The sequence below is a fragment of the Eptesicus fuscus genome, chromosome 6, assembly GCF_027574615.1.
Source record: "Eptesicus fuscus isolate TK198812 chromosome 6, DD_ASM_mEF_20220401, whole genome shotgun sequence".
Classification (NCBI taxonomy): domain Eukaryota; kingdom Metazoa; phylum Chordata; class Mammalia; order Chiroptera; family Vespertilionidae; genus Eptesicus; species Eptesicus fuscus.
The window spans coordinates 32735026-32749586 of record NC_072478.1 but is presented as its reverse complement, the minus strand read 5'-3'; the positions used below and the strand labels follow the sequence as shown (position 1 = coordinate 32749586).

General features: G+C 41.6%; 1 protein-coding gene across 2 annotated transcripts in view; it reads left to right on the top strand.

Annotated features, from left to right (window-relative positions):
* Positions 1-14561, top strand: part of KIF13B (kinesin family member 13B) — a 197370-nt gene that overhangs the window by 107256 nt on the left and 75553 nt on the right. For both annotated transcript variants that reach the window (XM_054717618.1, XM_028159381.2), the window contains exons 15-19: positions 7220-7306; positions 8893-9083; positions 10568-10778; positions 11659-11821; positions 14394-14540. In XM_054717618.1, the coding sequence (XP_054573593.1) occupies positions 7220-7306; positions 8893-9083; positions 10568-10778; positions 11659-11821; positions 14394-14540 (799 nt within the window). The remainder of the gene's footprint in view (positions 1-7219; positions 7307-8892; positions 9084-10567; positions 10779-11658; positions 11822-14393; positions 14541-14561) is intronic.

Genomic DNA, 14561 nt, shown 5'->3' with positions numbered 1-14561 from the left:
ACACCAGACCTGGGTTCAGCAACCTCAGTACTTGAGTTCTGGCTAGGAAAGAATTCACAGCCAAGACTCAAACTATAAGAAAATATTTATTTGGAAAATCACAGAGGTAGAAGAAGTAATTCGTAGAGGAAATGGGCTTAGGAAATAAGTTTTAGAGGCAAAGGAAGAGCTCTAGGAACTTGGGAGTGAGGAAGGTAATGGTAACACACCTGGGGAAGTGGGAGGGGGAGAGGCAGGGGAGGATGAAGGGAAAGGCAAAGGCATGGGCGGGCTCAGGAGAGGGAGAGCAGCTGGGTTCTCCTTTCTAAGGTTTTAAGGGTGGAGATTTTAGGGGAAGTTCTAGGGCAGTGATGGGCAACCTTTTGAGCTTGGTGTGTCAAACTTCGCCAAAAAACTGAGCATAACTCAAGTAGTGTGTCACTTTGAGGAAAAAACATTTTGCAAATGTTTCATCCTCAGGAGCAGCAAATGTTTCATCCTCGGCATGCGGCCGCCTTAGCGTGTCATCAGAAATGGCTACGCGTGTCAGTGCTGACACGCGTGTCATAGGTTCGCCTTCACTGTTCTAGGGGAAGATCTCAATAGAATATTCAGCAGCTTTCCAGGTGTGTCCTTTCAGGGTCAGGGTCTCCATTGATTGATTGCTTGGCACCAGGGCAGGAGGTCATTATTCAATGCAGCTGGTCCTGAGGTCAGCCTTGATTGTAGTGTTGCTTGTCTGGTTTTGCTGCTTTTCTGGGCTTGGAGCTGAAATAAAACTGAGGTCTTGATGTTATCTCTAGGGAGGAAAGGTCAGGGGGTCCAAACTGCATGACCAACGATATGCTAGGGCAGTGGTCGGCAAACTGTGGCTCTGTTGACTAATGAGTTTGCCGACCACTGCATAAGGCATTACCCTTACCCAGAAGTTTTGACTTCAGGTTAAAGACATTAGTACATTATTAAAATGTTTTTTAAGTGTTTTTTCCCTAAGGCAGTGGTCGGCAAACTCATTAGTCAACAGAGCGGCAAACCGCGGCTTGTGAGCCGCATGTGGCTCGAGAGCCGCAGTTTGCCGACCACTGTGCTAGGGGACAAAAGGTCACCCTGGGGACCAGGTCCCACCCTACAATTGTCCTTTGCTAGGCTTTCCACCCTGTACTTAGCCCATTATCTTTGCTCTGCTCATGTCTGTCTACTAGTAATTGCCTCCCACAGTTAGTTACCAAATTCTTTATGTTAACTTTTTAATTTCTCTTAAACCCATTCCTTCCTCTCTATACCCACTACCGCAGCTTATTTAAATAAGGCCCTCATCAGATCTTGACTAGAACCCTTGCCAGCACCCTAATCTTTTTCCTGCTCTACCCACTGTACAGCCAGGTGACTTTCTCTTCTTCTTTATACAAAACTAGAGGCCCGGTGCACGAATTTCGTGCAGGGGGGGGGGTGGGGGGTGGGGCGTCCCTCAGCCCAACCTGCACCCTCTCCAATCTGGGACCCCTCAAGGGATGTCCGACTGCCCATTTAGGCCCGATCCGGGTAGGATCAGGCCTAAACGGGCAGTCGGACATCCCTCTCACAATCCAGGACTGCTGGCTCCCAACTGCTCACCTGCCTGCCTTCCTGATTGCCCCTAACTGCTTCTGCCTGCCAGCCTGATCACCCCCTAACCACTACCCTGCCAACCTGATTGATGCCTAACTGTTCCCCTGCCAGCCTGGTCACCCCTAACTGCCCTCCCCTGCAGGCCTGGTCCCCCGCAACGGCCCTCCCCTGCAGGCCTGGTCCACCCCAACTGCCCTCCCCTGCAGGCCCGGGTCCCCTCCAACTGCCCTTCTCTGCAGGCCCGGTTGCCCCTAACTTCCCTCCTCTTCTGGCCTGGTCACCCCTAACTGCCCTCCCCTGCAGGCTTGATCACCAACAACTGCCCTCCCTTGCAGACCTGGTCCCTCCCAACTGCCCTCCCCTGCTGGCCATCTTGTGTCCACATGGGGGCAGCCATCTTTGACCACATGGGGGCAGCCATCTTGTGTATTGGAGTGATGGTCAGTTTGCATATTACTCTTTTATTAGACAGGATTCCTTACATCCCTCCTATCTTTCTCCTATTCTTCTGCCTCTGCCATTTCTTAGGTCAGCTAACTTGTAAAGCTCTGTCATTATCTACTTTGGGAAACTCCCTGTTTGGTCTAAATTAAGGGCCCCTATTATGTATTCCCAGTGTACCTTATGTTTCTGTGTTGTATTCTTATGGGCTGTTAATCTTTATTACTCCATTGGACTGAGAACTTTTTGAAGACAAGGACCTTTCCTTTTTTCATTCTCTATCTTTAGCATGTAATATAAGACTAGTGAGTAAGTGTTCAGTAAGTAATGAATGAATTAAGAGGCATACCATTATTAAATTAAATGTTTGTCAGTTTGTTTTCTTAGCTATGAAACTGTTAACTATCCTGTTATATAACTGTCTAACTTATAGGTGACTAGAGGCCCAGTGCACGGAATTCATGCACTGGTGGGGGGGGCGTGGCCTGTGGGGATCAGCCCGCTGTGGAAACGCCGCTCATCCCAGTCAGCTGAATGGTGCTCACACTGTGGGAGCGCACTGACCGGGGGCAGCTTCTGCGTTGAGCGTCTGCACCCTGGTGGTCAGTGTGTGTCATAGCGACTGGTCGACCGGTCGTTCTGGTCATTCTGCTATTCAGTCACTGGGCTTTTATTATATAGGATGGTTAACTGACTTATATTGATCTTCTGAATTTTGATCCATTTCATCATGTGATATTAAAAAAATCATTAATATCATCACTAATTTCATCTCGAAAGTCTCTCTATTGGGAAGCTATCAAGCTCCTGCTGAAGGATATAGGTGAGAAAAGAAAAGAAAGAGCAAGCCTGGCTGGCATGGCTCAGTGGTTGCGCATTGACTTATGAACCAGGTCACAGTTCGATTCCCGGTCGGGGCACATGCCTGGGTTATGAGCTTGATCCTCACTGTGGGGCGTGCAGGAGGCAGTCGATCAATGATTCTCTCTCATCATTGATGTTTCTGTCTCTTTCTCCCTTTCTCTCTGAAGTCAATAAAAGTATATTTAAAAAAAAAAAAAAAGAGCGGAAGCTGGCCTGGCACTCCCAGCTCTAGGGCATGCTATTTTCCTATTAAATAATCGCACAGAATACATCCTCAGGCAAGGTCACACTGTGTGATAATAAAGTAAGACAAAGCAGGCCACATAATAATTTTGTTTCAGTGCAAACAAAAGCCAAGGTCACTGTGCCACACGCAAAATAACAAACATCTCCTCTTGGCTGACGTGAGCCACTCCTTCACTCATTACAACTTTATCCTCATTCTAGTCTCCCCTATATAGGTAAGATTTCTAAAAATAGCTCATTGTATAATTTACTCCTGCTTTCTGACAGCATCCCATGTATAGAGAACCCCCACTTCCTTACACCCTCTACCAGATCATCCAGCTAAAGCCCCAATCCTGCAACAGGTCCTCAACACCCTCTCACTGATGCCCCAGGCTTCCTAAGGCGTGTCTTTTCCCTTCGCATGACTAATAAACCCAACTTGTTCAACTACAGGAATATTCCTATGGTCTGTAGTTGGAGGACGTTGACACAAGTTTTCCAAAACTCACTTGAGAGCTTGAACTTTGCAGTTGGCAACAAGTATTGTCAGTTGTTTTCCTCGAAGTGAAAGGCTGGCTTTGTTTATTTTCAAGAAAATGTCTGCCAAAAGACCACTTTATATATGTCTTTGCCTCAGACAGTCATCATTCTTTGGAATGCATTAAAGCAGTGCTTTTTGTGTACCTCTCATTTTGTCATCTATGTTTAAAAAGTTGTGTACCCAAGAGTCACGATTTCATACAAGCCATAATTTTTACTGTTTTGTTAAGAATATTCACAAACAAAACATTTCTTTTTGTTTTTAAATATATTTTTAATTCTTTATTGTTTAAAGTATTACATATGTCCCCTTTTCCCCCCATTGACCTCTCCCCAGCCACTCACACCCCCCAGCACATGTCCTCACCCCCCTACTGTCTGTGTCCATTGGTTATGCTTATATGCATGCATACAAGCCCTTTGATTGATCTCTTACCCCCCTCTGCCCCGCACCTTCCCCTGCCTTCCCTCTGAGGTTTGACAGTCTGTTCGATGCTTCTATGTCTCTGGATCTATTTTTGTTCACCAGTTTATGTTGTTCATTATACTCCACAAATGAGTGAGATCGTATGATATTTATCTTTCTCCAACTGGCTTATTTTGCTTAGCATAATGATCTCTAGGTCCATCCATACTCTTGCAAATGGTAAGAGTTCTTTCTTTTTTACAACAGCGTAGTATTCCATTGTGTAGATGTACCACAATATTTTAATCCACTCATCTGCTGATGGGCACTTAGGCTGTTTCCAAATCTTAACTATTGTAAATTGTGCTGTTGTGAACATAGGGGTACATATATCCTTTCTGATTGGTGCTTCTGATTTCTTGGGATATAGTCCTAGAAGTGGGATTACTGGGTCAAATGGTAGTTCCATTTTTAATTTTTTGAGGAAACTCCATACTGTTTTCCACAGTGGCTGCACCAGTCTACATTCCCACCAGCAGTGCATGAGGGTTCCTTTTTCTCTACATCCTCGCCAGCACTTGTCATTTGTTGATTAGTTGATGATAACCATTCTGACAGTTGTGAAATGGTACCTCATTGTCATTTTGATTTGCATCTCTTGGATGATTAGTGACTTTGAGCATGTTTTCATGTCTGTTGGCCTTCTGTATGTCTTCTTTTGAAAAGTGTCTATTTAGGTCCTTTGCCCATTTTTTGATTGGATTGTTTATCTTCCTTTTGTTAAGATGTATGAGTTCCCTATAAATTTTGGAGATTAAACCCTTATCAGGTATAACATTGGCAAGTATGTTCTCCCATGCAGTGGGCTTTCTTGTTGTTTTGTTAATGGTTTCTTTTGCTGTTTAGAAGCTTTTTATTTTGATGTAGTTCGATTTGTTTATTTTCTCCTTAGTTTTCATTGTCCTAGGAGCTGTATTGGTAAAGACATTGTTATGACATATGTCTGAAATTTTTCTGCCTGTGATGTTTTTTAATTTTAATTTTATTATTTTTTAAAATTGATTTTAAGAGTGAGAGAGAGAGAGAGAGAGAGAGAGAGAGAGAAGCATTGATTGGTTGCCTTCCACATCATCTGAAACCCTTTGGTGCATGGGACGACACTCTAACCAACTGAACAACCCGGCCAGGGCAACAAAACATTTTTTTTTTTTTTTTTTTTTAGATTGTGAGTGTGTAGCAGTGAATGATCCAATGACTACAAGTAATGTTTGGTGCCACTTCCTTGATTTGTGCTAAAACATCAGTAGTTTTAGTTCATTGCCAATACAAATGTCAACACAGTGAAAAAGGGCAGGTTAGAGTTACGTTATAAAATAGCTTTGATCGTTGGAAACCCCACATAGAACGTACTTTGCGAACTGTTATATTCATGCTTAACTCCCGTAGCTTATTTTTTTTAATTGATTTCAGAGAAGAAGGGAGAGTGAGATAGAGACATCAATGATGAGAGAGAATCATTGATCGGTTGCCTCCTGCACGCCCCACACTGGGGATCAGGCCCGCAACCCAGGCATGTGCCCTGACCGGGAATCGAACTGTGACCTCTTGGTTCATAGGTCAACACTCAACTACTGAGCCATGCTGGCCGGGCTGCTGTAGCTTTTAAAAATAAGCCTACATATGCCCTGGCTGGTGTGACTCAGTTGGTTGGGTGTAGTCCTGTGCACTGAAGGGTTGCCGGTTCAATTCCTGGTTCATGGCACATGCCTGGGTTTCCGGCTAGATCCTCAGTAGGAGACATGCAGGAGGCAGCCGATCAATGATTCTCTTTCATCATTGATGTTTCTTTCTCTTCCTTTCTCTTGCTCTCTGAAATCAATAAAAATATGTTTTTTTCAGAAAAGGGAAACAACCACAAATCTGATTTAAAAAACAAACAAACAAAAACTAGCAGTATAATGCCAGCAAAGTGCTTTGGGAACTTAAAGAAAGCAAGGTACTATAGGCTGGATGGCAGCCTTTCATGGAAAGTATAAACCAAACTGGGCTTTTGAGAGCTGAGTAAGATTTGGGGGGATGGAGAAGAATGGGAACCCTATTTGAGTTTGTAGGATGGGTATAAACCTGGCTTTGGAGGAAGAGTCAGCCATCTTTAGTGGACCGAACCTAAGGTTTTTGTTTGTTTGTTTTCTGGAGTTGAGAGTTCACTAGAAGAAGGAAAGGAGGAGATAAAGAGGGCTTCCTTTTGTTGGACCTTTAATGTTAAGCTAAAGAACTTGACCTTTAGCCCTAGCTGGCTTGGCTGGGTGGATCGAGTGTCATCCTGCAGACTGAAGGGTCGCAGGTTCAATTCTGGTCAAGGGCACATGTCTAGTAGGGGGCGTGCAGGAGGCAGCCAATCAATGATTCTCATCATTGATGTTTCTATCTCTCTCTCCCTCTCCTTTCCTGTCTGATATCAGTAAGAATATATTTTTTAAAAAGAACAAAAAAAGAACTTGACCTTTATCCTATATCTAAGCAAATGAGTTATTCAGCAGGAGAGAGGCATGATGACATTGGTATTCCAGGAATACCAATTTTATAGCGGTATGCATAATTTTCTATTTATTTCCTGCCCTCTCCAAATTCTTCATTTTATATCCTTCTACCCATCATTTCTTCTGTTTAACTCCATTGTCAAGGTAAACAGGTGGACTTGACAAATCTTCTATGTATTGACAGGATATGAACATTTTTCTATGCTATGGTCAGTTACAGAAGAATTTAACATTGCTCTCACTTCTTATTACTGATATCTGTAGCTACTTCTAGTGTCCCCTTGGTTGACTGGCTTTTTTTATCCACGAGATTGGACATACTTGTTTTAATTGTAATGTATACTGCTACAATCTTCCTATTTTTGGCTGTAATGTTATATAACAAATTTAGAACTTTGAAAAACAGAGGATGATTATTGTACTTAGTACCATAAGCATTTTAGGTAAATTAGCAAAAGAGTAGATATAAATAATAAAATTCACCAATGGCAGGTTTTATTTTAGGGAACTGATTAATTCATTTTTTCTAGTAACCAGATCTCTGTGGTCCTGGAAAATTAAAGGAGAAAATGTGATAATTGTTGTTTACATATTTGACCTCTTCTCCCCACAGAACATTTGTAAATGGCTCTTCCGTGTCCAGTCCTATACAGCTACACCATGGGGACAGGATATTATGGGGAAACAACCACTTCTTCAGGTATGATATTATTCACGGCCCTTAAGGAGGATTATTGAAGACTATACTCTGAAATAGAAGAATATATATTGAAAAGTGAATATAACTCCATAAACATGATATATTTTAGTGTATAACATTTACTTATTTTCTAAAGGTGTATTTATATACTATATTCATGGTAGGGCAAAAGTAGGTGTACTGTTGTTCTTATGGAAAATAATATAATAAATAATAATAATACAAGAATAAACTGTTTCACGTACTAACAACTGTAAACCTACTTTGGCCCCAGCTGTATATGTGTTTGCTTGTAGCCCAAGAAACATATGAACCATACACTCAGGAAAAATGGTTTACTTACAGATTTTTTCCTTTTTATTTCTTAGTAGAAGATGATTGTTTTCCCATCTGCTATAAAAATTCATTAATTTTTTCTGACACGCTTATCTTTTTTCTTGTTTATTAAAAATTTTTAAAAAATATATTGTATTGATTTTTTACAGAGAAGAAGGGAGAGGGATAGAGAGTTAGAAACATCGATGAGAGAGAAACATCGATTCAGCTGCCTCCTGCACACCTCCTACTGGGGATGTGCCCGCAACCAAGGTACATGCCCCTGACTGGAATCGAACCTGGGCCCCTCAGTCTGCAGGCCCACACTTTATCCACTGAGCCAAACCGGTTAGGGCTGTTTATTAAAAATTTTATAAATAGGGATTGTATTACTTTTAGCTGCAATTAGCAGCAAACTTAATTGTAATGACTTAAATAGTTTATTTCTTTGACAAAACAAGAAGTCCAAAGGAAAATGGCTGTTGGCATTGGCTAAGCCCCTTAAAAAATGTCATGGCAGAAGTCTTGTCATCGTCTTGACATTTCTCATGGTCTAAAGATGGCCACACCATTCCAGAAGTCTTCTCCGGGTGCCCAGCAACCTTCCACTTAGGTCTCATTTGCTGGAATTTGCTTCTTGGCTGAGAGGGAGGCTGGCTGTGTGCAGACCTGGGACTGCACACACATTGTTTCTCATACAAAATTGGTGTTGTGTTGGCAAGGAAAAGCAGCTGGATATTGTATAAAATTAAAACCCCGTCTGTTTCTCTTCCTGTAACTGGTCATTGTGTTTCAGATATCAAACTGACTTTCCTTATAATTTGTGAAGATCCTTTGCTGGTAGGCCAGATGATATTTTGATTATTGAAGAAAGGGTAGAGGGGTACAAAGTGTGTGGAAATATTTTTTTTTTCTCAAACTAAATCAAGTATAAATTGCTCAGCTTAGTATTATTCAAAGCCTTCATACTTTGGTTAATTTGATCTTTTCAGAGTTTATTCCTCACAACTAATACTGTACAAATTTTGTGTATCCCTCTGTTGTTTCATTCATAACTTCTCCTAGCTTGTAATAGTTATGTGGCATTGTATCATATCTCTGTTGTAATTATTTGCATTAATATGTGTGTTTTCTTTCTACTACTCGAATATAAACTGAGTAATCACCTTGTATTAAAATGGTATCCCCTTTGACCTCTAGCAAATGCCAGTATTTAATGAATGAAATGAATGTGTATATCTTTATTTTAAAAGTGATCTTTTTTCCCCTAGATTGAATTTACCTAAAAAGAAAAAGAAAGTAGATCGAGAGGACGAGGAACAAGATACCTCCATCAAAAATGATAACAGTTCTGAGCAGCTAGATGTAGACGGAGACTCCTCCAGCGAGGTATCCAGTGAAATCAACTTCAACTATGAATATGCACAGATGGAGGTTACCATGAAGGCTCTGGCTAATAATGGTGAGCAGATCTGTTGTGCATTTTAGAATCTATTTTTAGATTGAATTAATTTTTTTATTTAAGTAGAGTTGGTATACCATCTTATATTGGTTATATTAGTTTCACGTGTACAATATGGTGATTCAACATTTTTACACATTACAGTGTGAACATCCCCTAATTCTAGTCACCACGCAAACTTATCACAATATTATTGACTATATTCCCCTTCCTCTTTTCACCCATCCTCCCTCTTTTTCCTGGTAATTATCTCTTTGGTCTCAGTTTCTTTTAAAGTTGGTGGAGAGTTAAAAATGTTTATAACTGAGATGCTTTAAATGTTAAAAAGGAATTCTTTAGTTGTTCTCCTTATGCTACCCGTTTTTGTCTTTGGTTTTAATTTATTATATTTATAAAAACTTGCATTCTATCTGCCTTGATCTACAAAGCACTGCAAACTATGTTCTCATTGATAGAATTTCTCAGGTTTGAAGCTTGATTATCACTGGCTCATTATTGTAGTGGATTTCTGGAGCATTAAACGATCTCTTAGGTTACGTGTGGAACATGTAGATCTGCTTCTTCTGTATGGAAGATAGTTTGGCATAGATCTGACAGAACAGAAGATAAGTAATTGAGAGCAAGGAAAGCTAAGTTTATTCCAAACTCTCTTTAAAAATCTTATTTTTATTAGGATGACAACAGTCCTATATAATAAAAGCCTAATATGTAAATTGTCCCCTTGGCTGTCGTTCAACCGGGAATTTGACTGGGAGACCAGGAGTTCAACCATTCGCTATGACATGCGCTGACAACCAGAAGGCAGCGCGGAACAGGGTGGGCGTCGGCGACTCACTGCGGCCTCTCACTGGCTACCTGGGGGCAGGGGTGACGGGGATGGAGGTGTGGTGAGAATGTGGGGTGTCCACCGAGCTCGCTCTCACTCCCCCTGCTACCCTCCCCTGGGATGCCAGGGCTCGCGTACCGGGGAAGCCCCCATGCTCAGGTGCTGGGTGCCCGCCAGGAGCCTGCCCCACACCTGTGCAGCCTCTTCTGGGTGAGCTGGGCTGCAGTCGGCCGAACCACAGGGGCCACTCGGGCTCCCCATGGGTTCGTGCAGGAGCTGGTCTGCGAGGCCGGCCAGGAGAGAGCGCGCTGTCCACCCAGCTTTCATGCGGCAACGCTGGGCGGCCCAGAGGCCACACTGCACCCCGGACCGTGGCATCCGGATGCGCTCACTGCATCTTTGCATGGGGACTCAGGTGCTGTGACTCAGGTGGAGGGGGGTATGTGGGGGCCCAGGGGCCCAGGTGCTGCCCAGAGGTCAGCTGGGACCTGCTCTTCCACACCAGATGCTCACGCTTCGATCGCTGGCGAGGACTAGGGACTGCATCTGTGCACGAATTTCGTGCACTGGTCCTTTAGTATAGAATAATACTTGAAATAGATTGTGTTGTATAGTTTACCTTTTATTCATTATTTACCTTTTTAAAAATCATGTTTAGATCCAATGCAGTCAATATTGAACAGCGTAGAACAACAGCACGAAGAAGAAAAACGATCCGCATTAGAGCGCCAGAGACTTATGTATGAGCATGAATTGGAGCAGCTACGAAGAAGGCTGTCTCCTGAGAAACAAAACTGTCGCAGCTCCGACAGGTTTTCTTTCCAGTCCCCCAGCGCTCAGCAGCGATTGAGACAGTGGGCTGAAGAGAGGTAGGTGGTGCCTTGGGCCTTCATTGTATGCATATAACACCTAGGTTAAGATACAAAGTGGAAACATATAGATATTACTTTAGAAAGAATCATATTAGAAGAGAGTGGCACAGCTAAGAACCACTTGGCAGTATCTTTTTATTTTTGGAGGAAAAAAAAGGGAAATTGTCCATTAATATTGACTTATTTAAAGCTACCCATGTTTGGTGCTGCCCTGTTTTTAGTTTGTATGGCTTTTGGATGTGAATAAACAAGTATTTGTGTTTAGAAATTACACTCTATTATTGTATTATACTTTAGGTTCTGGAACTTGGGTAGATGCTTTTTAAAAAAAGGAAAAAAAAAGAAAGGTGGTTATCTGGACTGATTAGCTCAGGTAGGTAAAGCATGGTGCTAATGAGATTCAGATTGCAAGTTTGATCTCTATACTGGCTAATTAGCATTGCACTAAAATGTCTTATTCGTGGTTACAGACTGTTCTTAACTAACCTCTTGCTATTCAGAGTTTGGTCTGCAGACTGGCAGCATCTCTGTCACCTAGAGATTGATAGAAATAGGGCATTTCAGGCCCCTCCACAGACATACTGAGTCAACATCTTCAGTTTATCAAGATCCTCAGTTGATTTGTACAGAGTCAAGTTTTGGAAGCACTGCCCTATCCTAGGGCCTGTGTGTTACACGAGCGAGAGCCAGTGCTTATAACATAGCCCAGATACAAGCGCATGCATGGGTCAGTGTCAGTGATGTATTCCCTGTGTGCGAAAGACAGTTGTAAAGCTTGGTTGGCAGTTTGGCATTAACATGTCGTGTACTGTATAATATTCTCATGTGCTGCTTGATAGTTATCTCTCCCTCCCCCCCCTTTTTTTTTTTTTTAAAGAGAAGCAACACTGAATAACAGCCTGATGAGGCTAAGGGAACAAATTGTTAAAGCCAATCTGTTGGTGAGAGAAGCTAATTACATTGCAGAAGAACTGGATAAAAGAACAGAATATAAAGTAACCCTACAGATTCTAGCCTCTAGCCTCGATGCCAACAGGAAGGTGAGGTGGCCATTAATGGAAAAAATAGATATTATTGAATAAAGCTGCTTTATATTTCACTAGTGTTTATTTAAATACCACTGTGTTTGGCCTCATCCCTATCTATACCCCCACAATCCAGATCTCTTTACACTTGTCCTCCTCTGTTTTTTGTTAGAACTTTATTTTGCTTGTTGGTATTTGTAGGACAAACCATGGGTGCAGTTGGAATTCACAGATGAAAAATATTAGAGGAAAGCCAATCATGGTGAAAGGTATAGGGCTCAGTTTCTTCTAGAAGACTAAGAAGAGCAAGGTTGTTTGAGTCGAAAAAAACTGAATTGGGGCTATTTTTTTCCCCATTAAGCATGACTGCAGCCCTTTTCTGTGTATCCTGGTCTGGGCTCTGTTGAAAGGAGCAACCCTGCCTAGGGCAGCCAGGTCAACACCTAGAAGTAACTCTCTTCTTCTGGACACCTGATATAGTGTGTTTATGCCTTTTTTTTTTTTTTTTTCTGATAGAGATGATGCACATTGCTGGGGGTGAACAGCCATCTATCTATCTATATATATGAAAGCCTCAGTGACCGAATGACCGGTCAACCAGTCGCTATGGATGCACACTGACCACCAGGGGACAAATGCTCAATGCACAGGATCGGCTGCCTCCTATCTGGATTGGGCCTGTGGGGATTGGGCCTGCAGGGATCAGGCCTGCTGGGATCGGGCCCTCCTGTCTGGATTGGGCCTGTGGGGATCAGGCCCAAACAGGCTATCCAACATCCCTTGAGGGGTCCCGGATTGTGAAAGGGCACAGGCCAGGCTGAGCGACCCCATCAGTGCATGAATTTGTGCATCGGGCCTCTAGTTATTAATAAATGGCTACTAATCCCCTCCATTATTTATTTAATAGATTAGCATTTTCAGATTTCAGCTAGAAAGAGGAGTTGAACAAGGAAGTATTTCTTAAGGAGATAGTCTCCTTAGGCTGCGTCTTGCATGCTTTTATCCAACAAACCTTTTTTGTACTTGAAAATTCTTTTTTTAAAAATATATTTTATTAATTTTTTTGCAGAGAGGAAGGGAGAGGGACAGAGAGTTAGAAACATTGATGAGAGAGAAACATCAATCAGCTGCCTCCTGCACACCTCCCACTGGGGATGTGCCCGCAACCAAGGTACATGCTCTTGACCGGAATCGAACCTGGGACCTTTCAGTCTGTAGGCCAACGCTCTATCCACTGAACCAAACCGGTCAGGGCTGTACTTGAAAATTCTTATTTTATTTAATGTCCTGTCCATGCTGTGATGCTGTTTTTTCTGGTCCTTACTCCTGGCTTTGTACCCACCTATGTCTGGCGATTTTTGGTAAGGGACAGAAATTTCTTCTTTTTCTTTTTCCAGTCCCTGTCGTAGTTATTTGTGGCAGGACCATGTCATGATGCATATTGCTCATTGCCATTTAGTCCCAGTTCTGGTATTGTCCCCCTGAAAAGCTACTCCCTACAAATCACCAGTGAAACTTTTATATTTATTCCCTACCCAGCTGAATATAAGGTGAAAGGGCCTTTACTATAGGTGAGAGAAGGGTGATTTTTGACCTTCAGAATTCTAAAATCTTTGTTTCATTATGTAACTTCTCTTGTTTTTATTTATTTTTTTTTTGGAAATGATTATAGGCAAGATGTTAAGCACCATTGGCGTATTTCATAATTCTCCAAAGTTCTAAGTAGACATAGCAGAACAGTTGATAAATTTACCCAATAAATCTAAATTTGATTAGATAATTGTGATATTAGATAAATTGATATCTCTGGGAGAGATGAACAGGGGCATTTTGTTTCTACTTCGTTGTTTTAGAAAGTTTAAATATTTTTCTACATTAAAAACACATTGTTTTTATAAGCTGGAAAATTTTTAATGAAATTCTTTTTTTGAGGTGAAATTCACATAACAAAATTAACCATTTTTAAGTGAACAATTCTGTGGCATTTAGTACATTCACAGTGCTGTGCAACTAGCATCTCTGTCTTGTTCTATACTGTTTTAATTTTAAATTTAAACTATGTATATTTAGAAATTGATATAATATATTGCTTTCAAATGGGTACATAGGATACTTTTTAGTTTACTCTTGTAAACATTTTGTGTTTTGTATGACATTAAGATGTTACCCATTCAGAAAAATTTAAACTTTTTTTGGAAAGTGAAAGATACTTTCTTAACCACCCGTCCCAGAAAACCGTCCCCTGCCATTCAATATTTATGACTCTCTTTCTACCCACTGATATTGGGTGGTCATATGATGGCCCAAATAAAACATTTTTGACTCCCATTACACATGGTCTTGTCTTTTGTGTTTTAAATTTACCTTTATGTCTGACTGCAATATTTTAATTTTGATTGCACTTGGATATAAAGGCACTATATTAAGCTTTGAGATTTCTGGGAAGCTTTGCAATGAAGTGAATAACGAATGAGAGCTGTTTCAGTTTTGGTTGATGACACTTGACTGGTAGGTATAGAATGTTCAGGGTGAACTTCCATGACGGATATCTTTGTGTTTCACTTAGTCACTCTCCCTGTCTTTGCAGCGAGGCTCTCTTCTTAGCGAACCTGCAATCCAGGTGAGAAGAAAAGGAAAAGGAAAGCAGACTTGGTCCTTGGAAAAATTGGACAACAGGTTGTTGGATATGAGAGACCTTTATCAGGAGTGGAAGGAGTGTGAAGAAGATACCCCAGTAAGTTATTTGAGAAAAATT